We start from the raw sequence: 27,993 nt of genomic DNA, 5'->3' as shown, positions 1-27,993 counted from the left end.
GTTTTATTAGGGTTTTATGTTATATCTTATGTTGGTAAACTGCATTATTTTAGTGTCATTTATATTAATGTATATCTTCTGTATATTAATAAATAATATTAACCTCAGCTTCTGGACAAGTTACTTGTGATGAGCTTTGATTCATCATGTGGTTTTCTCATGAACACCTGTGTTTTTGGTGGTTGTCAGCATATTAAAAAAGTATAAAACCTTTTTTAATATTTCAGTAGTTTGGTGTTTTAACATTACATCAGTTAATGAATTATAATGTATGTGCTGTAAATTTAAATTAAATCAGAAAAATTAAATGGTGGTACCATATTTTTTTACAGCAAAGTTCTGGCAACCACAGCTGCCATTTTTACTGTAAACTGAAGGTTTTTTATTTTTTTATTTACTATAATGTACTTTATATTTACTTTATGTACTATACAAATCTGAATATGGACATAAAAAACAAGAAAATGATTTTGCTAAAAGATCCTTTTTTCTCTATCAATAGTTAGCCTATTTTTCTGAACGTAAAGGGCACAATCTCTTCCTCAGATGGCGGTGGTGATCTGTGTCAGTCCCAGGTCATTTGAGTCCTCTCGACCGTGAAAGGACGACAGCTCCACGGCTAGTCATACGGGTCGACCCTGGCCCCCATCCCCTTTGGCCTCTGCTGGGCACGTGTGCTCGCGAAGAGTGCTTCTGACCCGACTGACGCCGTGCCCGTCTCCCTTAGTCCGACCTGGGCAGCAGAAGTCCCTGAAGCACCGTTTGAAGTTCTCATCAAGGAAAGCATACAGGATGGGGTTCAGGCTGCTGTTGGTGTATCCCAGCGCCACACAGAAGAAGTAGGCAGCCATGACCGCAGTGGTCTCCGGCACTCGGGCGCAAAGCTTTGACTAGGATGAAGATGTGTATGGGCGTCCAGCACACCACAAACACAGCCACCACAACCAGCACTAAGCGGGTGATGCGTCTCAGGTTGCGGTCTTTTTCCCGGGAGCCCGACAGCAGACGTACACTCTTGAGACGCAGGACCATGAGCGTGTAGCACACCGTGATGATGAGGAGAGGAGCCACAAAGGCAAAGATGAAGACGCAGATCTTCATCAGTGTGTCCCAGTAGATATACGGGTCTGGAAACTGCAAAGCACATTCTGTAGTGCCTGCATAAAAATATAACAACAGTGGTTAGTTATTAACCAGAAGTGAAGACAACTTAATCATGTGTGAATCCACTGTGGGAAGGAACAACAAATATATTAGGATGGAGTAGAGAACTCCAATTAATTATTATAAGATATTTTGGATCCCAAACTAAAATAAAATGCACACTTCACTTCATTATACAATAAACTAAAAAAAAAAAAAAAATATAACTTAACTAAATTACAAAAGAAAATAAAAAAAATATAATATAATAACAAAAAAAACAAAATAAAGACGAACACTGGAGTAATGGCTGCTGAAAATTCAGCTTTACCAACACAGGAATAAATTACATTAAAGCAAATAAAAAATAAAAAATAAAAGTTTTAAATTTCGATAATAGTTGACACTATTACTGTTTTTTACTATATTTTTGATCAAATACATGCAACTTTTTTCTTTAAAAAATATTTTTAAAATCTTACCAACCCCATACTTTTGAATGGTAGTATTTATATCATTTGTCCCTACCATTGTTTGTCTGAGTGCTCCCAAGAATCATTGCAGGGATCCCAGCAGCCGAGGACAGCACCCAAATGATGATGTTGATGATCTTAGCTTTCATCGGTGTCCGGAAGTCCAGGGCCTTGATGGGGTGGCAGACGGCCACATAGCGGTCCACACTCATCATGGTCAAGGTAAAGATACTAGTAAACATGTTATAGTAGTCGATGGAGATGAAAACCTTACACACCACCTCTCCAAACGGCCAGGAGTTCAGTAGATAATCTGTGCTCTGAAAGGGCATGGTTGTGGTAACCAAGGCATCGGCAACAGCCAGGTTGAAGATGTAGATGTTTGTGGCAGTTTTCATTTTAGTGTATCTGTCAGGAACATCGATTGAGTCAAAGAATGTCAAAATAAATGAAACACAACCCATCAGTGTGATGAATTCATGTATGAAATTGCTTTCAGGCAGTATACTAAATAAACGGACAGTAAATTCCCTCTACGTCACCAAATATTTGTCTCTAAGTGGTTTGCTGGTTTTGTAAAGACATCATATATCATTCACAGCTTAAACCCATCTATTTTTTGTGATTATATATGCAGTATGACAGATTGAGCTACGATACATTATTCAACAAGCATGAACTGTGCAGTTCTTTATCTCAAATGCCTCGAAAACCACATATACGGTCTTTACACAGCACAGAAACAGCATCTAAAGTGTCATACAGTATATATGACTGCCTTGTTTAGTATCATTTTTATTCATCTATATACAGAATGTGGAGCAGACACAGTCCCTGCTCAAAGCAGAATATATTTACTGTGTCAATGTAATTTTGACTGCATTGTACATTAATATTTCAGTCCAACGGGGGAGCCAAACTGCCGAATTGGACTTGAACTCTTGACTAAATTTTTTCCATAAAACAGGTATTTCGTCCAAACTATCCCACCAGAAACTTGCATAGCATATGATTGTTTACAAATAAAGTCTATTAAAAAGTGAGAAAAATATTCTCAAAATTATATTTAAAGGCACTCGTATTATACTCAATGAGGACAGCACATCTCAGGACAGTGCTGTTTCTTACCTGATAATGACATACATCACCAGGCAGTTTCCCACTAGTCCTACAACAAACACGACGGAATACACGGCTGTGATGATCGGAATGATAGGCGACATAGCTTCTTGCTCGTTCGTCCAGCTTTCATTCAGTGAATAGTTATAGATGTCCGAGACAGCAGACTGCCATGTGAAGTTGGGTAAACACTTTTCGGGGTGCGATGAGGGGCATTTGTCCTCCTTGAAAATTTGCACCACGTTGGTGTCCATGGTCTGTTCATTTACAGAATGAGAGTAAATGTCTAATTGAATCACTGGAAAAGTTCAGAATACAGATAATATAAAAATGGTAAAATAATCATCAGAAATAAACGAATAACTAAACGACGGATTTTAATATTGACAGCTTTTTACAACATAACTATTTAATATGCTTTTGTTAAAAAATAGATACAGTGCAAATATACGATAACTGATTCTGTATTGCACTTTACCTCAAAAAAGGTCAGTTACAGAGTTGGTAAAACATCAGATATAAGAGACTTACCTTATTATGAACTGCAAACCGTCTGTGCGCAATGCGTTGATTTCTTTGGTCCGCTCCTATTCAACTGATGACTGACTGCCACCTTACGAGAGCAGCTGCCTCTGCCGCGCGTCCCGTATGACATCAGATCTCATGTGACAGTCTCCATCTGAAGCAGCCGTTTAGCAGTGTCTCACTGCAACTCTTCGCCTATATCGGCAGCAGTAAAGCTGCCTTCTACATGTAGATGTCTTGCAAGTCTGAAAACATAACTTACATAAGCCACTTCTGTCGGTCAAATAGTTTTAATGTTTCTTGAGATGGCGCGTGCCAAACTTAATGTCTGGAGACATTTCACGCGCACACTGTCGCGAGGGAACTCAGCAGGCAAGGCTGCAGCTTCACTAAAGATAGCAGGGGAAGTTCTCCAGAGTGAGTGGATATTGTCTTTTATTCAAAGAGACAAAGATGGGGGAAACCGCATTAGTTAAGGATGTGCGTAATTCTGTGGGCGCGAGACGTGCATTGTTAGGTTAATGAAGAGGAGTGATGGCGTGTGGTGGTCTTCTAAAATGAAAAGTCAAAAACCATTTGTCTTGTTTTGTTGTACACTGTGAATTTATGTGCATGTTCCATTTGATGTTTAAAAAGTTTCTGGGTACAATATGGAACAGCAATTATAAACATTATATATAGGCCTGTATATATGTATATATAGCTATATATATATATATATATATATATATAATATATATATAAATTTGATTAGAGACAAAATTCTTCAAAGTCTCGTCAAGTCTATGGGGGTTTAAAATATTTACATTAGGCTACTTTAAAAATAACAGGTCTAACTACAATAATACAATAACAAATATTTTCTATGTATTTCATTTATTATATGCACTGGCCTCGCGAAGTGTTATATGTGCGTGGCTCGTCTACCTGACTGATAAGTCTAGAAATGGTAATTACTATAAGGAGGGGATGATATGAGTAAGATATGATATATGATATGATATGATATATGCCAGTCATAACTGTTTAGTACACTATATATTGCTCGCAGTTGTTAATTGTCTGTAACAAATTTGTTTGCAAGTTGGATAAGTTTGAATTAACATTTCCGTTTTGTGGAATATGATTTTAAATGTTCAAAGTTTTGATATGCTTATTTTTTTTTATATGTTTTATTACATTTTTATTTACGATTTTTTTCTGATCTGTTGTTTGATATTCTGAAAACTTTGCTTTAATTTTTTTATTTTGTGCAATATATTTTTACTTGTGTTAAAGGGGTCATATGATGCGATTTCAATTTTCATTTCATTTGGCATGTAATGCTTGATAAGGCAGCGTTTGTGAGCTCAGCGCTGCTTTGCAGCCGTTACCGGAGAATCCTGTATCTCTCCCGCTCTTAAAGTGCCTCCTGCTGGCAGAAAATGAATTTGCATATATATATGTATATATATATATATATGTATATATATTGTATATATAATAAATATATATATATGGGGGTGGTGGATATGCCGCCACAATATGTATAGTATATATATATATATGGAAAGGGTGGGAGTGCCGCCATCACTAGAGTGTAAGGCCCGGGAATCACTGCAAATCAAAATAAAAAGTTCATTTTTACATAAAGGCATTGTGCTAGAAATATTACTATTATTTAGTAGAATGTACGTGATACTACTACTACTGTTGAAAAAATTTATAAAACTTTATTTTTTAAAGAAATAAATCACACAATATTTCTTCCATGTTTTAATTTTAATAGCAAATCCCCTTTATTTAACAAAAAATAAAATGTGTTTTAATTTTATTAATTAAAAGACAAATTGAAATTGGGTGAAACTGTCCTATTCTGTGCTTGCAGGTATTTATTATTGTATTTATATTGGTTTATTATTGTTAAATTAATTTTCAAAGTCAGTTTTCTTGTCAGTTCTATATCAAACATGTCTTTGGTGTTGTTATGCACTTCACTGAATGGAACGATATAAAAGATAAAAATATATTCTGTAGCATGAGTCTGCGAGAGGCACTCTGAGGTGAGATAGTAAACAGAACAGAGACGATTGTTGTAATACTGTCCCATTCTGTGTTTGCAGTAAACACCTTAAAGGATTCTACTGGTGTTCATCCTTTTTGGCAGGTTTGGTCCTGTTGTAGCATAAGAATTCTGCTACATGATGACATCACAATTGATATAGTATGTCTGGATTACATTCATACTACACACATTAATAATATGGACCCTTTTCACAGACTGTGACGATTTTGCTGCCGTGCTACTTAGTGGTTTGTGAGTTTGTCTCCTTGTAGCTTTGTTTTTCTGTTGGAATCTTACTAACTTAATTCTCACCAATTTTCTGATATTGTCTTTCAAACTAATTTGACATCATTCAATTGTAATCTAAACTGCTATCGCAGTGTGTTAGCATTCTGTTAGCCTGTTAGCTTGTCATAAACTTTTCCATTCACGTTTCACATGACCATTTCTTTTTTCACGAGTTCATCAAACAACTGTCGTAAGTCAGAAATCATTCAACAAACACGGTGAGTCATGGCTTCTTCTCCTGTTATTGTACTCTCACAATTCCCATCTTGTATGAATTATATATAACATATTCTTCAACCCCCCTTAATGACATGTGGGGTACTTCAATCTGAACTTCTTTGATTTGTTCTTTTCATTTGTTACTACTTATAAATGAAATTAATTTTGATGAAACGCAACACATTCATACCATTACAATCATCATGTGACCAACAGTGTCAGTTGTGTGGCTTCACTGCCATTCACAAATCTTCCCCCATGGCCTCATGGGATATCATCAGATGGGCACTAAAGAATCTCGCCAGATGTAGTAGACTGTAGGTCATCCAGGTACTTTTTGCCTACATACTGTTTTATAAATACTTTGTTACTACTCTTTCACTTTCATATTCAGATGCAGTCTAATTGGTGTTCAAGTGTGTGCAGTTTATTTTGTAATTAGTCCGTCTATTTTCATTAGTTTCAGGCACATTTGCAAACTTGTTATGAACATGATCTCCACCATTATTCCACACACAGCATGATCAGCCAATAACAGTGCACAGCCTCCTCTCATATGACTTTTTACCTGCCTTCACTCCCCCTCACATTCACAGAAAAGAGGCAAGAGAGATGCTGCCTATAGCTACTGGTGTCACAGTGTCACTTTAGAACAGCAGGTGCTTTATAGACTAATTGATCTCATGTTTCATAATTTTAGTTTTTGAAGAGGCAAAAAATAAGACTGTGGCAAAAAAAAATCCCTAATATGGTTTTCTGCTTATCATGATAAGTACAGTAGTAGCTAAAGTTCACACTTTTCAAAATATGCCTCCTTATTAACTCTATAAAATGCTCTTGAAGTAAGGTTGAGAAGTAAGAGACTAATACATGCAATATTATTATTCCATTGCTATTAAATATTTGTCCATTGATGGCAATTTTAGAAACATAAATGGAATGAAAGAAGTACCTTACCTTTATGAAAGAACATGTACTTGTTATTTGAAAACAAAACATGACTGAGGGTCAACCATAGCAAGAGCTTTAATGGCCCTCTTTAATGTTACTATTTACTCTTCCATATTGATTTTACTCATCTAACGCAGTCTTGTCATGCCAGTAATGGACACAATAAACATCTAGTTCATCAGCATGACATTCTGTGAACGCAGATTCTTGTTTGTTTCGTTCTTTCTAGACAAAAGTAGGAGTACTTCACGTGTTGCTAAGAGACGTAGGTAGGTGTTGTTTGTGTGGTATGCCCCCTACCACCCCCAGTGCTTGTGCTTCATAACCTCAGGAAAAAGGGCTTATAGGGGTAGATAATTACAGCTCCATCATCAGACATCACAAAATCCCACTCAAGGACACAGCTGTGTGGAATGAAAAAATATTTTATGTAGTCTTTGAATTTCTCTCATGTGATTTTTTTTCTTTCAGGCTACATGTACATATACTTAAAACACAGTTGAGTATAAGTTGATTGGATGTATTCCGCATATTCCGTCATATTCTGCATACTATTTTCAGATGAATTACTAAAGTATTATTGTACAGCTATAAAAATGCATATAAGACAACAAATTAAATGATTAGTTTACCTAACAATGACAATTCTGCTGTTTTGCTCCAAAATCATATGGTGTTATTATTTTCATGCCTAAAAATGAGTAAAAGTCAGTTTTAAGAGATTGCTTTAGTCAGTATTAATTTAACCACATCATTAATCAATGACTATTTTGGGAGTAAATAAAATAAAACACTAAAAAATATATATAAACCAAATAAAATAAAAAAATACAGAAAATAAAAACAATAACATGAAAAAATTAAGTGACAAATAAATAAAGTACAAAACTGAAGATAAAAAATACCACAATGTTTTTTTAAAGTATGGTAACAATTTTTAAATTGTGTTAGCAAATGCTTTTATCTTGTTGTAATGTGCTATTTTAGCCAAATCATCTGTTGAAGACTTTTGCAGTTATAGATATTCATATATGCATATAACTATGGTTGCAGATGCATACCCAGGTAGCACACGTACGACTGGGAGATGTCTGTTAAAGATCACGTCATCTGGAAAGCATCTGCTGTGTACAAACATCTGATAGACATCTTTCAGACGTCAGTTTTACAGTACATACATTCTAGATCATAAACATCTTAAAGACATCTTCTAAATGTCAGTTTGACATCTGATAGGAAATGTCCTGCAGATGTGTAGCAGATGAGCAAACACCCTAAAAAATATGTCTTACAGACGTCAAATAGACATCTCCATGATGTGCTATCAAGGTAGTCAACTTGCTCTCAAGTGTTCATGGTCTGTACCGGATGGCTAACATATAACAGCCCATAGTAATAGCCGCTAATAAGGCATCTATGTATATATGTCTACGGCGAGATTGACATCATGACATTTTTTACAAGCTTAAAGAACCAATGGCACATGTGCAGCTTACAGGAGGATTTGTACATAATGACATAATTACTATCCTTTTAACAGACACACAAATGCCATTTATACAAATTTTCCAACAATAAAAAAACATATCTTTGGTTAAAGGTGAAAAGGATAGAGAATAATGACTAAATCCCTTTATTTTGTCTTTTCAAAATGCTTATGTGTACAATCAAATTAGAACATCACAAAAAAAATTTATATTTGCCAATGATAAATTCAAGGACTGCTGGAAGAGAAAGCTTAAGTTAGAAAAAGGGGAAAATGTAACTGTGTGCAATTCTATTTCAAGGTAAATCAAGTCAAGGACAAGAAAAAAAAAACCTCCATCAGAGTCACATGAATCTCTTTTATGATAAGGTCTTTTAAACCAACCTCAGCAGTTGAACACACTGGTGAAGAGGAAATCTTATTAAGTTTAGATAAATATATATATATATATATATACTGTATGTGCTTTACACTCTAAAAAATAAAATATCTGAAACAAGAGAAATATCCAGCTAGAAAAATAACCAGAAGAAAATTACCAGAAGGAAAAAGTGGAGAGGTCAGTTTATGGATATGCATTTTTATTTCTGCATTTGAAGAAGAGAGAGAGAGTGAGGTAGAAAGAGAGAGATGGTGGGGATTGTTCTTTCTATTTTTCAGTGCCCTTGAAGAATGAAAGGAGTGTACTGTGTGAAGGTATCGGTTTGTTTAGAAACAGTTTCCATGGAAACATCTCAGTTATGTATGTAACCCTCGTTCCCTGATGGAGGGAACAGAGACGTTATGTCGAACGACATATGGGGTCTCACTTGGGAGGCCAATCATCTCTGAGTTTATGAGAAAACGCCAATGAAAATTGGCTAGTGGATTTTGCATGCTGAACCACTCCCTGTGCCTACGTGTATATAAGGCGACAGTGTGCATCCACTCATTCAGGTTTTAGGCTGAGGAGCCGAGAATGTGTCCCGGCAACATCGAATAGTTCAAGGCTGTGGCATGGGGACATAACGTCTCCGTTCCCTCCATCAGGGAACGAGGGTTACGTACGTAACCGAGATGTTCCCTATCTGTCGGTCACTACGAGTTATGCCGAACAACATATGGGGTCCATGGAAAATGCCACAACCTGAACAACATCACAACCCTGTGGCGCTGCAATTGTCGACAAGCCGCGGCGTGTCACAAAAGCTACGCTAAGAGACTGACAGAACGGTTCTGTCAAGGGAAAACAAGGGTTTACTAAGAGGGAAACCTTACTGTGGAAGAATACACATATGGGATTACTCATAGAGAATCAAGCCATATGGACACCTAGCCCAGTACAGGGGCTGACCGGGACTCCGGGCATGCTAACACCAGTACTGGGCCTGGCGACAAACTGCTCCGTCAAGTTTGACTGCCAAGGGTGCCGGAGGATGATGGTACGCCATACCCCAAAACTCTAACTCTACAAAAACAAAAACCTATGGGTAATGGCAAATCAAACATAAAACATAACAAATACCCACCGCCATCACTACAATTACCTGTTACCCAACACATGGGAAGATACCGGCTCTAAACGGAGGTTGTAAAACCTTGCGAAGGTGCTAGGTGTCGCCCTGCCCACAGCTCGACAGATGTCTGCCAGAGAGGTGTCGTGCACCAGCGCATAGGAAGAGGCAACACTCCGTGTGGAGTGAGCCATCACCCCCAGGGGGCATGGCTCACCTTGGGAATGGTATGCCAAGATGATGGCATCCACTATCCAGTGGGCCAACCTGGAGACAGCCTTCCCTTTCTGCTGATCCCCAAAGCAGAACAGGAGCTGCTCAGAGCTTCTGAGGCTCTGGGTGCGGTCCACGTTTATACGAAGCGCTCTTATGGGACATAGCAATGCCAAGGCTGGATCTGCCTCCTCCTGGGGCAGTGCTTGCAGGTTCACCACCTGGTCTCGGAAAGGAGTGGTGGTAACCTTGGGCACGTATCCAGGCCGGGGTCTCAGGATAATGTGAGAGTAGGCCGGCCCGAACACAAGGCACTCTTCACTTACCGAAAATGCTTGAGGTCCCCGACCCTCTTGATGGAAGTGAGCACGATCAGGAGTGCTGTCTTGAGAGACAGAAACTTCAGCTCAACCGAATCAAGCGGCTCAAAGGGACCCCTCTGAAGTCCAGCCAGGAAAATAGAGAGGTCCCAGGAGGGCATCAGGGGTGTCCTAGGAGGATTTAACCTTCTGGCACCCCTCAGTAATGTAACAATCAAGTCATGCTTCCACAGGGACCGGCCGTCCACTGCATCGTGATGGGCTGCAATGGCAGCCACATACACTTTCAAGGTGGAGGGTTCCCCGTCCTCCCTGATTTTGCACAGTGTCTGTGTGAGCAGGCTCACTGGGGGAAACGCATTCTTGCGTAGAGCCCAAGGCCAGCTGTGTGCTAGTGCATCCGTGCCCAGGGGGGCCTGGGTCATAGAATAGTACAGCTGACAGTGGGAGGACTCGTGGGAAGCAAACAGGTCTACCTGGGCTTCCCCGAATCGACTCCAGATCAGCTGGACCATCTGGGGATGGAGTCTCCATTCCGCGGGGAAAGTGAGCTGTCGTGAGAGCACGTCGGCTGCATGATTGAGCTCCCCCGCAATGTGGACAGTGCGCAGCCATTTGAGCCGCGTCTGACTCCAGAGGAGGAGATGGCGGGCGAGTTGAGACATGTGATGTGATCATAGGCCGCCCTGTTGGTTGATGATTGAAACAGCCGCAGTGTTGTCCGTGCGGACCAACACGTGCTTGTCTAGCAACAGGAGCCGAAACTGCTGTAAAGCTAATTGCACTGCCAGCAACTCCAGACAGTTGATGTGCCAAAGCAGTCGAAGTCCTGTCCAGGACCCTGAAGCTGCCTGCCTGTTGCACGTGTCACCCCAGCCCGTGTTGGAGGCATCTGTTGTGACAGCAACATGCCAGAACACTTGTTCTAAGGGCAGCCCGGCCCGTAGAAAGGCAAGGTCTGACCAGGGGCTGAAAAGGTGGTGACACATCAGTGTGAAGGTGACACGATGTGTACCACGGCACCATGCCCATCCTGGGACTCAGGAGTGTAACCAGTGCTGAAGTGGTCTCATATGAAGCAATCCGAGCAGCGTGACTGCGGCTGTGGATGCCATATGCCCCAGGCACCTCTGAAAATGTTTCAGAGATTCTCTGCGCAGGGGAGAGATTGCTCTTTTCTAGGTTGACCTGAAGCCCCAACTGATTGAGGTGCCGAAGGGTGGTGAGGATGGAAGAGGGAGACGAGTGGCTTCTGGCCGTAAAAGTGGCCATCCACGACTTTTTCACCTCTTCTTGCACCTCCGGGAAGAAATGAACTGGAGCAAGACGCAGTTGTTAGTCGTGCTCCGCGCCGAGAAACCAATCATCCAGCCGTGAGAATCAATCGGCAGCCGCACAGGACATGCGCTGTGGGAGGAGTGAGAGGTCCATGGGGCGTGGCCCGGCGGAGAAGCTCTCACAGTCACCCTCAGACCTCCCAGAGCGCCAGCCAGCTGTCCCCTGCTCGAGCCAGAGAAACCGGGATGGGTGGCGACAGAAGGGTCTGCTGCACTCCCTTTGAGGAGTGAGAGAAGCGCTCGCAGCGATGCCTTGCTCATACGCCCACAACAGACACATGAGTCATCCATGAGCGCCGCCTCAGCGTGTTGGATGCCCAGACACTGAAGACAACGCTTGTGACTGTCAACCAAGGACAGGGAATGACCGCATCCAGAAGGACACAGATGAAACAGCATCTTGAAAAAGACGCGAATCGTCCGTGACTTGCTCTTTTACGAAAAAAACTGCTCTTTCAGCCGAAGCGCCCAGGGGAATCACTGCTGTACTGTGCCGTCACAACGACCAGCAGTCTTCCACAACCAAGAGATGAAATGTCTTTGTAGCGAATGTCTATCATCGACTACTTGGCTCCGAAGCAAAATGAATCTGAATGAGTGGATGCATGCTGTCGCCATATATACCCTTAGAAACATGCATTTGCTCATCATGCAAAAACCACTAGCCAGTTTTCATTGGCATTTTCTCCTAAACTCAGAGATGATATTCCCCCAAATACAAACACCAAAAATCGCTCAAAACAACACATATTTACCTAAAAATAACTAACCAAAGTTTCTTTTTTACATATATATTCACCAAGGTGCAGCAGTTCAGAGTGTGCATGATTTCATGCCAAACCTCAGACCTCCCAGCCATGAAATAGATTGTTTGTCCCCTCACAAACACAAATGAAGTGTTACAATAACAACTCAAGAATGCTGTCTGCAAGCAAATCAGAGACACACAATCCTTAACCAATCTGAATGATACTGTAGAGCAGGGGTGCCCAACCCTGCTCCTGGCGATCGAGTGTCCTGCAAAGTTCAGCTCCAACCCTTGTCAAACACACCTGAAGCAACTAATTAAGGTCTTCAGGCTCACTTAAAAATTAAAGGCAGGTTTGTTTGATTAGGGTTGGAGCTAAACATTGCAGGACAGTCGATCGCCAGGAGCAGTGTTGGGCACCCCTGCTGTAGAGCAAAATAATAAGAAATAACATAAAGAGCCAATTGTAGAAAGCTACGGAGAATAACAGACAGGTTATCAACACTTTGTCTCACAGCTAAAGGCATGCTTCCAAGAAGAACAATAGATTTACTGGAAGTCCTTACAGATCTGTCAGGTAGTCATAAAACAAGCAGCAGATTCAAAATTTAGAGTTTATTACCAGACATGCCATTTCTGAGCTCATATATATCCACAAATTTACAACAAAATAGTCAATCAGTCCTTTATCAAATGTTAATTAATATCATAAGTGTGACAAAAATGCAAGTGATCTGTGGGAGAAGATGACATTTTTCATTTTTGTGTCTCTTCTTTGCAAGATAAATTGTTTCCACACAGAACACTCAGTAATGTTGACAATCACATCTACAAGTAATGTACTGCTGCATATGGACTGCACACTAGGGATGAAAACAGCTCTTGAATTATCTCTGCTTCATTTCCGGTCTATGTTCACCTTCTAATTTATTGTTGTTAATCCCAAACACAATGACCATCTGTTTTTGTTATAATGGGTGAGTGTTCATCATGCACACAGTGATAAAAGGAACACAATCTTCATATTTTGTTCCATTTCAGCCCACCTGAACATTGCAAGGAGCCTCTCCAATTAAAGGCTAGCCACAGATGGCTCAGCTGATGGTGCCTAAGCTTGATCTAAGTCTGTGTCATGCTAGAACAGGCCTGAAGATTGAGCACTTTTAAACAGACATTAGTGCTGATGGTGCAATATTGGAGGACAAATTTATGGTTGAGCTCTATTCTCTGTGGTTCTGCACTTTATGATATAAACCAGTAATAAATAGCAACCTGCCTAAAAGGAAGTAAAAGTCTGTTCTAAGACTGCTGGCTTTATATTATAAATATTCATCTAAGCACATCATTTCATTGATGATTGTTTGTAATTACTTTGGGACTTTAAGGCAACATAAAAATAATAATAATAAAAAAGTGTAAAATAAAATAATAAAAAATAAAACAAAAACAATAAAACATCTAAAAGCAAATAAATAAATAAATAAATAAAATGAAGCACAAAAAAATACACAAAAGATAAAACAATGAAAAAATGACAAAGCACAAAAACAAAGCGCGCACACACACACACACACACACACACACACACACACACACACACACACACACACACACACACACACACACACAAAATAAATAAAATTAAATAAACAAAAAACACAATATAAAACCAAATAAGAAACAAAACAAGAACAATAAAATAAAAATAAATTGAAAACCAAACCAAACAAAATAGGTTAAAACAAACAAAGAAACAAACAAAGACACTCAACATCACATATAAAATCAACCATGTGACCAACATAAAAGCAAACCAGATACATATCCATCCATTCATAGTATACTAACCATCAATGAATGTCTAGACATATGAGATGTACATGCAAGGGGACCACATTTTCTATAAACATCCTGGTAGTCCTTGTGACTTCTAAAGAAATATCAATATCTTTTATCAATATCTTTCAGCCGTTTTCTGATCCCTATGATTATCATCTTGATTCTAGATATTTTTGAGGTAACCAAAGATGATTAATTGCACATCTACATTCAAAAACAAATAGAGAAATGTGTCCTGTAAGTCTGATTTCCATAACAGCGTAATCCAATGAATGAGCTTATTGGCTGATGCTGCAGGGTTAAAGGCAGTTTCGCTACCGACGTGCCATGAAATGGGCCTAATCTCAGTAATCAGGATCAGAATATGAACTCCTGTTGTTAGTGAAAGGTTCATTGGAGAAGGAGAGCTTACGGCTGCAAAATGTCAAATGGATTCAATCGCAGACTGATTGTAACAAAGCGGTATAAATGTGATCCAATATCTAAAGACAGTGCAGCCATCTGTGCACATTTACATCATTCACAAAAATGATTCACTGAAAGTACTTCATTATGCTTAACAACACACATGATACTATTATGTATTCAATTAATGTCATTAAAGTGTTCGGATGAGATTCAGCTTCTAGTCACACACAAAGGTAGATCTGCAAACTTTGAAAACAACAAATGCCACAATAAATCTTGCTGTCGAAGTCCATCTGCTATCAAGATGATGGGGAAATTACTCTTAAATGCTGTCTGAGTTGCTCCTATTTTAATTGTAATCATGGAAACAGGCAATCTTTGACCCATGTCAACAAGAGCGGACAAATCCGGTCAATAAAGTTAGTCAATAATATTTCGCCTGTATTACAAAGCCACATCTTGAACTGACAACCTCAGTGAGCAGCTCAGTAAGCCACTGCTGCAAACATTCGACTGCAACATGCAGCTGTAAGCAAGCATTGGAGATTGTTGTTGAAACATAAATATACCAAGTCTGAGTCAATTAAAAGTTTTGTCCTTGCTAGAAAATTAAATCAGTGTCACTAAAAGAGGCTGTTTATAAAAACAGACCTTGGAAAAGCTACATGCAGTGTGAAAAAGACTTCACAAAAGCCATTGGCGAAGAGTTCTCAAAGCGACATGCCTCCAAGAGCCCTTACAAAAAATCATAATTGATTATGGCAAAAAGATGTCTGAGTCACACAATACTTAAAGGAGCCACTCAGTGTGGGAAGTGTCATACAAGCACTGGCACGCCATATAGTGCTGCTGAGATGTGGGATCATAGATGTGAGTCAATTCGTTCTTGACACAAAAGTGGCATCTGAATAGGATGGAGATGTGAAAGAAAAAAACAAGTTCCCAATAATGTTGAATCAGGCATCTGATAATGCCACTAACAACCTTGTTTCACAGAGCCTAAGATGACCCTATTAGAATTCAAATGACCCTCGACCTCCCGAATGAGTTGATAATATGTGCTGTGGATCTGTCAGATAGTGTGGTGGTAATAGGCTTCGAAGGTTATCTCTATCTGGACACCCACAAAGCACACAGAGTACCAGGCTATTTGCTAACTGATAGTGCTACTGCTACAGCTTGTTTTCCATTTAGAGAGAGAGAGAAGAGGGGGCGACTCAACACAAAATACCCAGTGGATGCATCTGCTCTCGTCTGATGCTCTGCCCGGTCGTGTATGGAAAAGGTTCTGGGAGGTTATTTAAAAAATGGGATGCACAGGAAATGCTGCAAATTGGTTTGTGTTTACGAATGACACAGGTGTGACACCTTATCATAAAAGGTGTGAAAAGGCCCATTGTGACATGAAATGAAATACATGAATCTAATCGGAAATATTCAAGAAGCTGACAACATGAGGAATATAAAGTTTTGGTCCATTCATGCAAACACATTTTTTAAAATGCAAGAAGCAGGGCAGTGGAATGTAGAGATTTTTAAACTCTTTAAATTTAACTACAGTGACATTTTTAGAACGCTGTCAGATGGGAGACGCTGCAAAAAATGCTGCTCCAAACCTGTATGACTTTCTTCTGTGGAACACAGGAGGAGAAATTTTAAAGAATGTTTAAGCTGTTTTTGACCATACAATGTACTGTAAGTAATTTACAGTAGTTTTCTAAAATAAATAAATAAAAATAAAAAATAAGGTACATCCATACAATTGAGTGTAATGGCTATTGAAAAAGGTGGAGACTTGGGTCTGTGCAATGGTTGTTAACTGGATCTTGATTGTGGGTATTGCACTCAAAATTAGGGGCAGATCAACTAAAGAAGTCTGGCATTCGTCACCAGAAAGAAGGTGGGAAATATGAAGAACTATAAGCCCTTTAACAAGAAAATATGAAATCATATTTCAAGATCTGAGGTTCATAGTGTTGTTATAAGACACTTCATTTTCTTGACTATGAAGAGACATTCATCATGTCAAAAGACAAAGTTCTCCTAAAGGTTAAAAACATATTCCCTTAGAGCACTGTCTATGATTAAAAAAAAAAAAAAAAAAAAAAAAAAATATATATATATATATATATATATATATATATATATATATATATATATATATATATATATATATATATATATATATATATATATATATATATATATATATATAGTTTGAAATAGCGGTTTAGTATCTGTTTTTGAGCCCTTTCACAAGCAAAACATTGTAAAACAGAAAATAAAATTCTGACTTGAAGGTGGTTATACTGGTTATTACACTGAAAGAAATTATATGGTCCAGGGACTTCTGATATTGAAGGATTATCATATGAATCTGATATTTGAGCATGACAGAAAATTAATCTGTGTTTCTATAAGCTCCTGGGATGAAGTGCAAAAAAACTTCAGATAATTTCCCCATCCATTCTAAGTAAACAAATTTGAAATAAAATAAAATGACTCTTTCTCTATCTATTAATCTATCAGAGATAACCATACATATTATATATATATATATATATATATATATATATATATATATATATATATATATATTACATATATATATATATATATGTATATATATATATATTACACACACATACACACACACACACCTGACACCTTACCACCTTAAAACTTGACCACAAAAACTGATGTTTAAAAAATATATGAATGAAAAAATGGACATTTCAACAGAAATATTTGTCATGGTAGAGTCTTTATTGGAATGCATACTCATTGTTTTACACTGAAGACATAAATAACATTTAATATTACTCTGTGAACTGTTCCGATCACTTTATGTGATTTTATTATAAGGACACACAACTTTACACAACGACATAAAGCACAATAAAGAAGAAGCAAATCTTAAATTTAGGGTTCAATACATCAATTCTGCTTTTGTTTAACATGTTCATTCTATATAGCACAGATTTACATTCACACCAAGGACACGGGATCAAACACACTGGCTCACACAAGCACAGGAGCAGTTCAGCTTCGTGCAGCCACAGCTGGAGTCGACTGCTCGGTGGACTGCAACTGCTTCCCCAGGTATTCCCTGAAAAAAAAAGAAAAAAAAGACCATAGAATGATTATGCCGGTTAATTTTTTTGAGCACCTATGCACCTCTTTGTATTTCCACATATTCCTTAAGCCTTTATGGAAGTAAAATAGCAGGTTTTTGAGCCGCCACTTTAAGCTCAGTGAGAAAAATATATATATCATGTGGGCGAAAAGAGGTGATTACAAAAGACACGCAAGTTTGATCACAGCATTTTCCAACAGCTACAACCCAGCTGTTTCTCCAATCTAACTACATTCAATTCAACCTGCCTTCCAGAATAATCTTCATGAGGTTCGATTCCTTCCTCTTTGATTACTGAAAATGCCATTTTTACCACAGAGAGTTAATTCTGAATGGCACCTGTGGTTTCTCAACTGCTGGGAAATGCTATCTGTCATTTAAATCCTTTCAAAGTGTCCACCATCTTGATGTCCAGCCAAAGCTGTCAGCGTTTCCTGTCTTTATGTCAAACCTCATTACAGTTTCTCCTTAACTCTGACCTTTTTAAAGTGGCGTGCTTTACTTCAGGCCACAGGTGCTTCAGATAAGATTGCACAGCTTATGAAGGAGCACACAATTGAGAAATGATACACAATATATGCCTCATATCTCGCATCATTCATGTCAGAACAAACAGTATCCAAGAAAGCAATTACCACATTTGCTGAAAATCAACATTTACAACCTGTGAACTGTCAAGAAATTCATTTAGTAGAGCAGTGGTTTTCAAACTTCTTTAAGAGCGACCCTATTTTTTTCTTTTTAAACTGATGCAACACCTATTATATATATAGAGAGAGATATAAGCTCTGGAAGGATGCTCTCTGTTCTAGAATCAATCACTGAGGGTGCTTCTGTAATTAGGGAAATGATCTATTTTTACATCCTAGTTTGTCTAGTCCATTCTTATGATTATCACTGTCAATTATTGTAATTTCAAAAAGGAATCCCTCAATTATATGCTGATATCACTCGTGAAACTTTGAAGCATTTTTCCCACGTTGGTCTCCTTAGCAGCATGAAAAACAAAACTTTTATTCAAATTCTGAATGGATTACACCCAAGACAGTGCGCAAAGAGCGCTCCCTTAATAATTACGGAGGTGTCACTTATTTTAGTTGATCGCGATTTCAGAAAAAGCCATTATAATCAATGAATCTCTGTACACTGCACAATAAATCTTTTATTTACATCGTGTCTACACATTGTTTGTTATAATGAGACGATTAACTTCAGGACTGAACAAGAACTCTGGCGTTTTGAGTGGTGAGTGGATTCTGACTAACTGAAACATCTGATTGGCTATTGCATTGAATAAATCAACAGATACGTCTGTGATTGGCTACAATGTTCAATGCTGCAAGAACACGTTGTAATTAGAAACCTTAGATGCTCTCCAGAGTGCAAACAGAGACGTACTGGTGTCTGCCGTGAGGCGGCTGCTGCTTACTATCATTTTGGTGTTCTTTTTGTTATTAAAGTTACGTTTGCTGTTTGCCGTTTGCCATTTTCTTCTTCCCGGAGTCTTGAACTTTGATACATACATGTATACATTTTCCTTAAATCATCCTGGCAACCCATTTTTTAAGTCTCACGACCTACCCGAGGGTTGCGACCCTGGATTTAAAAACTGCTGTAGTAGAGAATACGCTCTGAAGTCATCCGAGAGACAACTATGTGAGTTCAGGTCTTCTCTTCCTTTATGGGCAAACTGACTACATTAGTCACAGCTGTCATTCATTAATTGTCATTTCTGGCAGCTTGTCAAACATCTACTGGGATTGACTTCAGCACATCAGCTGATATTTGCATGGAAACAAAGCAGATAAGCAGCGCGCTGTACATCTGCAGTGAGATGGAAGGAGAGAATCACAGAGAGCTGATTCATTGGGGATCCAGCAAAAGAGATAAAACAGCATAAAATATGAGGATTAATAACAGCTTGACTGCCAATTTATATATTAATTGAGCTAATGTTCACAGTTAGCTCGCAAGACAAGATATGCATGGCATTAAGGGTTTGTTATGGAGATTTAAGTAACTGCAGAGCAGGGTTTTCCAAGCAGAACTGCAGGGGTACGTGAAAAAAAAACCGGGTTGCATAACGAATTAAAATAAAATTGAAATCTCAAAAGGCTGTGGTTTAGTCTGATGCACTGCATGAGTGAAGCACGGCACTGTGTTCATTTACACACAAGCAGCTCATGTTTTCAGCTTTTTGGTTCCCAGTAAATGCTGAGCTCTATCTCTGCAGGTCACTTATAATACATTTGGGAACACACCATGCATCACTTTATTTTCACATTTGCCTCATTTCCAACATTTTTTGTGGATACAAGTTTTCAGCATTATACCAGATGTGCAACGAGAAATATTAATAAACCTGTTGTCAGGTTAACAGAGTATCCCTGCAGTTTTTCACCAAAATAAAAGCTAGAGGGTTTAAATGTTTGAAAAGGAAGGATTTAAAGATACATTAATATTCATAAATGTATAAATATGTTTAACTTAAAATCTCAGGGGGTACTTCAAGAAAATTTGATGTCAGGGGTTTGGCTGTTAAAAAAAAATTGTGAATACCAGTTGTAGAGAATATAGCCCTAAATCTGATTATTTAATGTTGAATTTAGGAACCATATATTCATAAAATGATAGAGCTTTGCTTTAGAAAGAAGCTGAGTTAACCGTTTACATAGTACCATGAGGTCTGTCTGTGGACTGTCTGTGGTACATTGAATATTAATGTCAGATTAGTTGCCCTGCTTTGTGCTAATTGAAGTAAAGCTTCAAGCTAATATAAAGATCAGCAGTAGATGACATTCATATATTAAAATGCTCTATGAAAACTTTCATAAAGGTCTTCTTTTAAAGGCCCTCATCTTATGAATAAAAAATGTAGAAATTTTAGTGCTAGTCTAAAATGGGTATGCAGAGAAACACATTACCTTGCAAATGAATCTTACTAAATCATTTCCTACTAAAAAGCACTACGAGTCATGTCTGAGGTATAATTTAGTAGGTTTTCCCAGGTTTAAAATAACTTTGTATCACACATTTTCAGTGTGGTCTCAGAATTTTAGACTGAATGGCATTGAACACAATCCCAGTCCTCCAGAACAAACCGGACAAAGACAACAATCAGACTGTAGCTAAGTCTCCACTGGGCTCAATCACCTGCACTTTGCATTCAATTTTCTGTCAAACTTGCAATCGACCGAAACCACAAGATGTATGTGAGGGTCACGGTGTCAGCGTGATGACTTCAACAGACTCTTAACTTCTTCACTGACACCTTGAACTGATTCCTTCATTTTTTTTTTTTCAATGTCAAGGTCTTATAACTAACAGCAAGAAAAGTTAGCAAACCTGCCAAAGGAGAGTTTTCATCCTCATTCATCCCGCATATACAGCGAGAGACGGCAAACTCATCCTCTAAGTATGGCTTATGGGATGCTTGATGTCTGTGGCCTTATTCATTCAACCTGTGCTAATATGACTATGACCCATGGCGACCTTGTGTTTGAAGAGCTGTGGCTCATTTTGAAAGCTGAAAAGAAAGAGACAACTTTGCTGTGGCTACCAGGCATCAACAACACCATGCATTTAAAAAATAAAAAGCACTGAAGTAAACTTTGAATCACTCGGGATAATCCTGCAGTGGAATTCTCCTTCTGCTCTATGCAATCTCAGGATTGGATGGACCCGATATTTCCTCTTTCTTTTTCTCTTTTTATGAAGATAGGGGACAACAAAATCATCCTCACTGCTTTAAGACTCCCTTTTTTATTGTTTTGCTAATTTTTTCGCAACAGACTAATTAATATGCATCAGACTAAGTGTGCAAGGTTTCTTTGCGTGACAAATTTTTAGGATGAAGAATTAAAAAAAATACATAAAAAATTTCGCTCTCAGTGTGCAAGGACCTTAAGAGGCTTGAAATTAATGTTCTATAACTCTGTGGAGTGGACTGCTTCTAGAATTATCCAATTTAAGAGTTCCTGAGTTCAAGAAATGGTAATGCTGAATTCTCGTGGCACGTCACGAGACATATTGTTGCAATATAATGTGTTGAATTTGGATGTCCATTGTCCTTTAAATTTCTAATCTATATATCTATCTGTGTGTGTCTGTTATAAAATAATATATAAATGTCTTACGCTTGGATGTTTAAGCAATTTCTCTTAAAAACTTTTCACATTCACTGCGTGAATTATTTCTGTAATAAAGATATGACACATATAACACAGCAAAGGTGTGATCATCTTTGACTTTGCAGTGAACTCTTGCTTAATAATTTTTCTGTTATTCCGACCAGGACTTCATTTCCAAATAAAATTTAGTTTCATAACAGCGAAGCACACCTAAGAGATTTCACGCTAAGCTGCATTAGAAAGACCACAGATGAAATCCTTAAGTGCGTAAAGGCTTGTGCAAAACAAACATATATATATACATATATACATATATATACATATATATATATATATATATATATATATATATATATATATATATATATATAAAAAAATTGATTAAACACTGTGTCATCCAACAACTCCAGACTGTGGAGCCGCTGGCTGAATTTCTGCACACACACAGCGGCACACCTCCAGGGGTTAACCCAGATGGTACAGATACAATAAGCTAACAGTGTGCAAAGTCGGCCATCTAGAACTGTGCCACCTAAAACATCTTCTCCTCCGGCTGTTGCTATGACACCAAACAGTCTCTATGGAGTGAAAACGGGAAAAAGCGACAGCCATAGTGTGGTAGCAGCACCACATCTCTCAAGGGGAAAATAAACTACTATGCACACATGCTTTTTTTGTTTTCCAGATCCAACTAAAAAAAAAAGCTCTACACAAAAAACTAAAAAAAAGAAAAAGACCCTTTTATTATCTTTATACAAAAAAGCATGAAGACAATGTGTTATGCAAAAAATGCCATGGAAACGAGATGTTTCTCTATTAGAACATCATCTCAAAACCATGATAACAGAAGACATCCCTCAGGTATAAAAATCTCATGAGAAGAGTACAGCAAGATGAAATGGCATTTGTGGATGCAACTAGATTGCAAAGATGGTGTTTGAGAAGAGGCAGTGAAAGGCCATTCTTGTATGGCTCTTCTTGAGAGCACCTTGGAAACCACGCTCACCAAATCTTACCTCAATCATCCAGCTATTACACCCCCTGTAATTTCCTCCTCCAATTTAGAATACAAATAAGAGTTGGCCTTCGTATCCCTTCAGATCTTCATATAATACATGAACTCTCTGCCTCTTCAGCGCAATTGGCAATTTTTTATAGTCCCCTTTTAACTCTGGGTCTGTATCTGAGAAACTTGAAATCCAGAAGCAACCATTATATTATTACTGAGAACAATCAAAACTTACTGTTCTGCTTGCTTTTTTGCTTTCTTTTTGGTGGTGACAAGCTAAGCTTTGCGTCAAACTGCATCAAAATTATGCACAATTAATCCTTAAAATTACATGTGACCCATTTAGCTAATGGCTAATAATTGGCATGATACACTGAGCCAGAATTAGCAGACAGAACTGTTTCTAAGCAAGGAAATGAAAGAGCTGTTCAGACGATCACGTACCTATATATATACCCAGACAGAGGGTTATATATATATATATATATATATATATATATATATATATATATATATATATATATATATATATATATATATATATATATATATATATATATATATATATATATATATATATATATATACACATAACCCTCTGTCTGGGTTCACAGTATAAATACTTGGATATAAATTCTTCCCTGAGCATTGGCGCACTGGCCTCTGTAAATTTATTTCTCCTGCAATGTGGCCGATGATAAAGATGAATTATTCTAAAATACTTTGTGTTACTGCATTCTCCCAATGCAGGAGTGATCTATACCACTCAGGCAGCATTTAAAGCGACTTGTATTCTGCTCAATTTGGCACTAAGATTTCAATTTGAAGGCTGATTTAAAGCCACTGTAATGAAACGCTGACAGCCAACAATTGCTCTTCTTGACACCACTGAATGTACCCCAGTACATGTCTATTGTGCTTTAAATACGCATGTTGTGTTCCAGGGCCTTTGAGGTTTATCATCACTGTTGAACGAGTAATCTGAAGCTTCTAAGGATGAATGCAGACACAGTAATAAGTTACTAGGGTTAGGATGTGTTTGTTCTATCTGAACCTGAGCCAGTGCCTCGCCGGCCTTGATTCAACAGTTTGCCGCTCTGACAAACACATCGAACATGCATGGAGAAGATAATCATGTTTTTCCCACTTATTTTGTGCCCTGGGTTTTGAAAAGACACAATGGTCCACTGAATAATTCATTATATTATGCAATGCTGAAGTGAGAAAATTATTACTTTGTGGCAAAGAGAGATTAGGAGAAAACTCTATTCCAGGACACTACTGAGGGGCAATGCTGCGTCAGGCACAAACACTTGGGCTTGAGGAATAAATACAACAACCAGAATTTCTGTGAAGATGTCGAGATGTTAGGTTAAAGAGATTAAAATTTTGTGTAAATATCCTGTAAATAAATTAATAAAAGTAACAAATAATAATAACCTATAATAAATAGTAATAAATAAATGCTGAACATAAATTTTAGATTCATTAATGCATATGAAGTTAAACGTACCAGTTATGCACCATGAGCTTCTGAACAGCCAGCAGGGCATTATAGCGGACAAGCTGGTCTTCATGATGCATGTGGTTCATCACTAGTTGTTTACCTCCCAGCTGTTCGATCACCCTAAAGGACAGAGAAGCAGAGAGATGCAGTTCAAGATTATTATGTTCTGCAAGGTGGGTAATAACACAGGGCCTCTATGCTTTTCAATTCTTGCAAAACTTGCCACTATCATGTAAGGATCTAATGTACCCTTTTAAGAATGTTGTATGTAAATAAATAAATTGAAATGAACAATTAATAAATTACCAATTTTATAAAAAAATAGTTATTATAATTTTTCATTAATTTTTATTGATTTTTTTTTTTTTTTTTTTTAAAGCACATTAAAATCATATTAGTTACACCACACAATGTTCAATTTTACAATCAATTTTGATTTGGTTCGTTGATGCAGCTGGAAATATTCAGAGGGCAATGCCAACAAATGAATCCTTTTTAAATAAAAATAAATCGAAAAAGAAGAGCTGTTATTAAAGCATCCACAAATACTGAGCTGCATTTTTATCAGGTTCCAGGTTTTAATCAGACTCTCGTTGATGCTTTGAGAAAGACTCCAAAAGAGCTCATGTTTATCTAACACAGTGCTTTCTAAGAACTGCTAAATGACACTTACTATTTTCCATTTAAGTCATTTTGAATTTGATCTGAAATGTTCACGATAGAAAAATGTTGCCTTCTGTAAGAAATATTATTGACAAAACCATTATGTTCCCACTGGAGGACCAACTGAGGGATCTGTACTATAGATTAATTTGACAGATTGACAGAATGATAGATAGACAGAATAAATAGACAGAACATCATAACGACGGATAGATCGATAGATAGAAAGACAGATAGATCACTGCTTAGAGATCACAAAAGTAATATCTAGGCACTTATCGCAAATGAGTGCAATTCTTTTGGACAACTGTTCACCTGCAGAAGCTAATTTGTTCTGGAGTGGTCTAATTACAGGGTTCGAACCAGGGCTGATGAGACTAACGAGTCCCTATAGATTCAGCGTAGTTTCTTTGAACAATGTGGGTGTTTTGAAGAGGAAAGTGAGATTGTGCTGTGTTCTGAGAGGCTAACCTCAGGGGGAGGATGGTCTGGATAAGAGAAGGTATTAGCCACTCACAGCGGAGTTGGACACGAGTGGCGGATCACTCTACTTTTAGAGGAAAACTATACATAACGTTCTTAAGTCTAAAACTGATTGGCCGATTATGAATGCTATGTGCCGACAATATAAATGGCAAGCTTGGGCAATATCTTGCAATAGGTCAGCCTGGATGACTTAGTATGCTGCTCTCTTTGAAGTGATGTAAGTGTAAATTGACACTGATATCATCGCATGCAAGCAGTTGCCATAGATGGTATTAACTTTAACCTGGGCGATTTTCAGCACTATAATCACAGAGCTACAGAATATGTGGAAAACATGGTCATTTATGGATGAAGGATGAAGGACGCTCGCTCACCTCTTGCCACGAGGGTAATGTCTCACGTATTCCCCCACATCGTGAGCTGCAACGGCAATAACCTGAGGGTCATCTGACACTTCCAACAACCTGGTCAGTATCCTGGCAGGAAGCACAAACACACAATCATTTCAGGTCCCTAAAAGCAATCAGTAACACCTCCAGGGCAATACTAAACCCACGCTGAGCAAATATATCCCGGGGTACTGTACAGCTGAAAGATGTGATGTCTACCACAGTCCAGAAAAATATTAAAGGTTCTGTTAGGTCAGTAAGAAAAAAATATGACAAACAAATGTTTCCCAGAACAGTATTTTCATCTTGTTTTCCAGTAAAAAGATTTAATCATCAACCAAATACAATACAATACATTTAATAGAAAAGAAAAATGGCTTGTTTTCAGAAAATATACAGTGGTCCCCAAAAATGTTTGGGCTCAGTAAGATTTTTAAATGTTTTTGAAAGAACTCATATGCTTGCCAAGGCTACATTTATGTGATCAAAAATACACTAAAAACATAATATTGTGAAATATTACAATTTAAAATACCTGATCCTTTTCAGAATACACATGATCCTACAGAAATCTTCACAAGGCCCCATTTACACTGCATGGTTCAAGTGACCCAATTCCGATTTTTTCCTCTCATGTGGCACAGATCGGATATGACCGGTGAACGTGTAAGCAGGAAAAAACCGCATGGATTCCGATTTTCTCAGAATCGGATTCAGGCCTCATTCATATGTGGTAATAAATCGGATATGAATCGGATACGTGCATTTGCGTGTGCCATGTAAGCAGACAAAATCGGATATTCCCCAGTAAATGCGAGTCGTACGTCATTAAAAAAGTGACGTCAACTCAGGTGGAACACCACCAACTGAGATCACATGACTTATTATAGGCGTGATAGAGGACGAAGGATACACACAGTGGAGCAATGCGGAGGTTTCATGTCTTTTAAGTCTTTGGGGTGAAGAGACAGTGCAGGCAAAAATGCAGGATTGTTACAGAAATAAATAAGTTTGAAGACATTTCACGAGATATGGGGAGGCACGGTTTAAGCGCTTTTTTCTCCGCCGTACGAGACCATTGTTTTGCTGATTTTTTTTTTTTTGTTGACTTTTCAATATATTATGGAAAGCAAAACACTGTATAATTTTATTTGCATCTGCATCCATTGTATTTCGTGCTGTTTTACTTCCTTTTCCGGGTCAGAACGTCTACGTTTGGTAGTTTCAGCAGTGTATAGTGTAAATGCAAAATCGGATACGGGTCACTTTTAAAAGATGATGTAAGCGGGTCGTCAAAAAAATCGGATATAGTCAGAAAATCGGATTTGGGCATCAAGACCTGCAGTGTAAATGCAGCCTTATATGCTGATTTGGTGCTCAAGCAATATTTCTTATTATTATCAATGCTGAAAACAGATGTGCTTCTTTACAATATTTGTGGAAACATGATATGTTTGTCAATTTTCGTTAATGAATAAAAAGTTCAAAAGAATAGCATTTATTTGAAACCTATTTTTTTAACATTATAAATGTTTTATAGTCACATTTGATTAATTTAATAACATATCTTAATAAATTCTCAGGTTATTTTTTTCGTGGATGTTGAGATATTTTCAACAAAAATACTGCTTCAGAAAATTATTTATTTTGCAGTGAGCAAGAAGCTTGTTGTTCTGGGAAATATAATTTCTGCTCAAAATGCATGAAAGCGTGAAATTATAACAATCGTGCAGAATGGAGAGAGAGAGAGAGAGAGAGAGAGAGAGAGAGAGAAAGAGAGAGTTCAAGCGCTACAAATCACCTGCACACTGAGAACAAAAGATGGAGGGAAAAAAGAGAGACGAACTGAAGTAAAACACAAATTGCTGAGGGCTGAAATGGAGCCTTGTGCTGATTGTGGAGAGGGTGGTGATGAGAGCAATGAGATGAGTAGATTAGGATTTAAACAGGGCTGTCAAAAGGGTCAAGCTGATGCATGATTAAACTACTGAGAGACAATGAAAACGAGAGTTTCGACCGCTGATACTCGGCTTTGGTTTCAACTTGTGCGACCTTCACCAGAAAGGG

The 27,993-nt window shown here is 37.9% G+C and overlaps 1 protein-coding gene and 1 pseudogene across 2 annotated transcripts in view; both read right to left on the bottom strand.

Moving 5' to 3' along the window:
- Window positions 1-315: 315 nt before the first annotated feature.
- LOC109103263 lies at window positions 316-3,829 on the bottom strand (annotated as a pseudogene).
- A 13,522-nt stretch (window positions 3,830-17,351) lies between these two features.
- The window catches only part of LOC109103291 (V-type proton ATPase subunit H-like), a 31,944-nt gene continuing 21,302 nt past the window's right edge, over window positions 17,352-27,993 (bottom strand). For both annotated transcript variants that reach the window (XM_042774690.1, XM_042774691.1), the window contains 3 exons: window positions 25,912-26,013; window positions 24,395-24,508; window positions 17,352-17,715 (listed from right to left, as the gene is read on the bottom strand). In XM_042774690.1, coding sequence (XP_042630624.1) covers window positions 17,649-17,715; window positions 24,395-24,508; window positions 25,912-26,013 — 283 coding nt within the window. In that variant the 3' untranslated portion in view covers window positions 17,352-17,648. The remainder of the gene's footprint in view (window positions 17,716-24,394; window positions 24,509-25,911; window positions 26,014-27,993) is intronic.

The sequence above is a fragment of the Cyprinus carpio genome, chromosome A2 (assembly GCF_018340385.1).
Source record: "Cyprinus carpio isolate SPL01 chromosome A2, ASM1834038v1, whole genome shotgun sequence".
Classification (NCBI taxonomy): Eukaryota; Metazoa; Chordata; class Actinopteri; order Cypriniformes; family Cyprinidae; genus Cyprinus; species Cyprinus carpio.
This window is presented reverse-complemented; position numbering and strand designations above follow the sequence as displayed.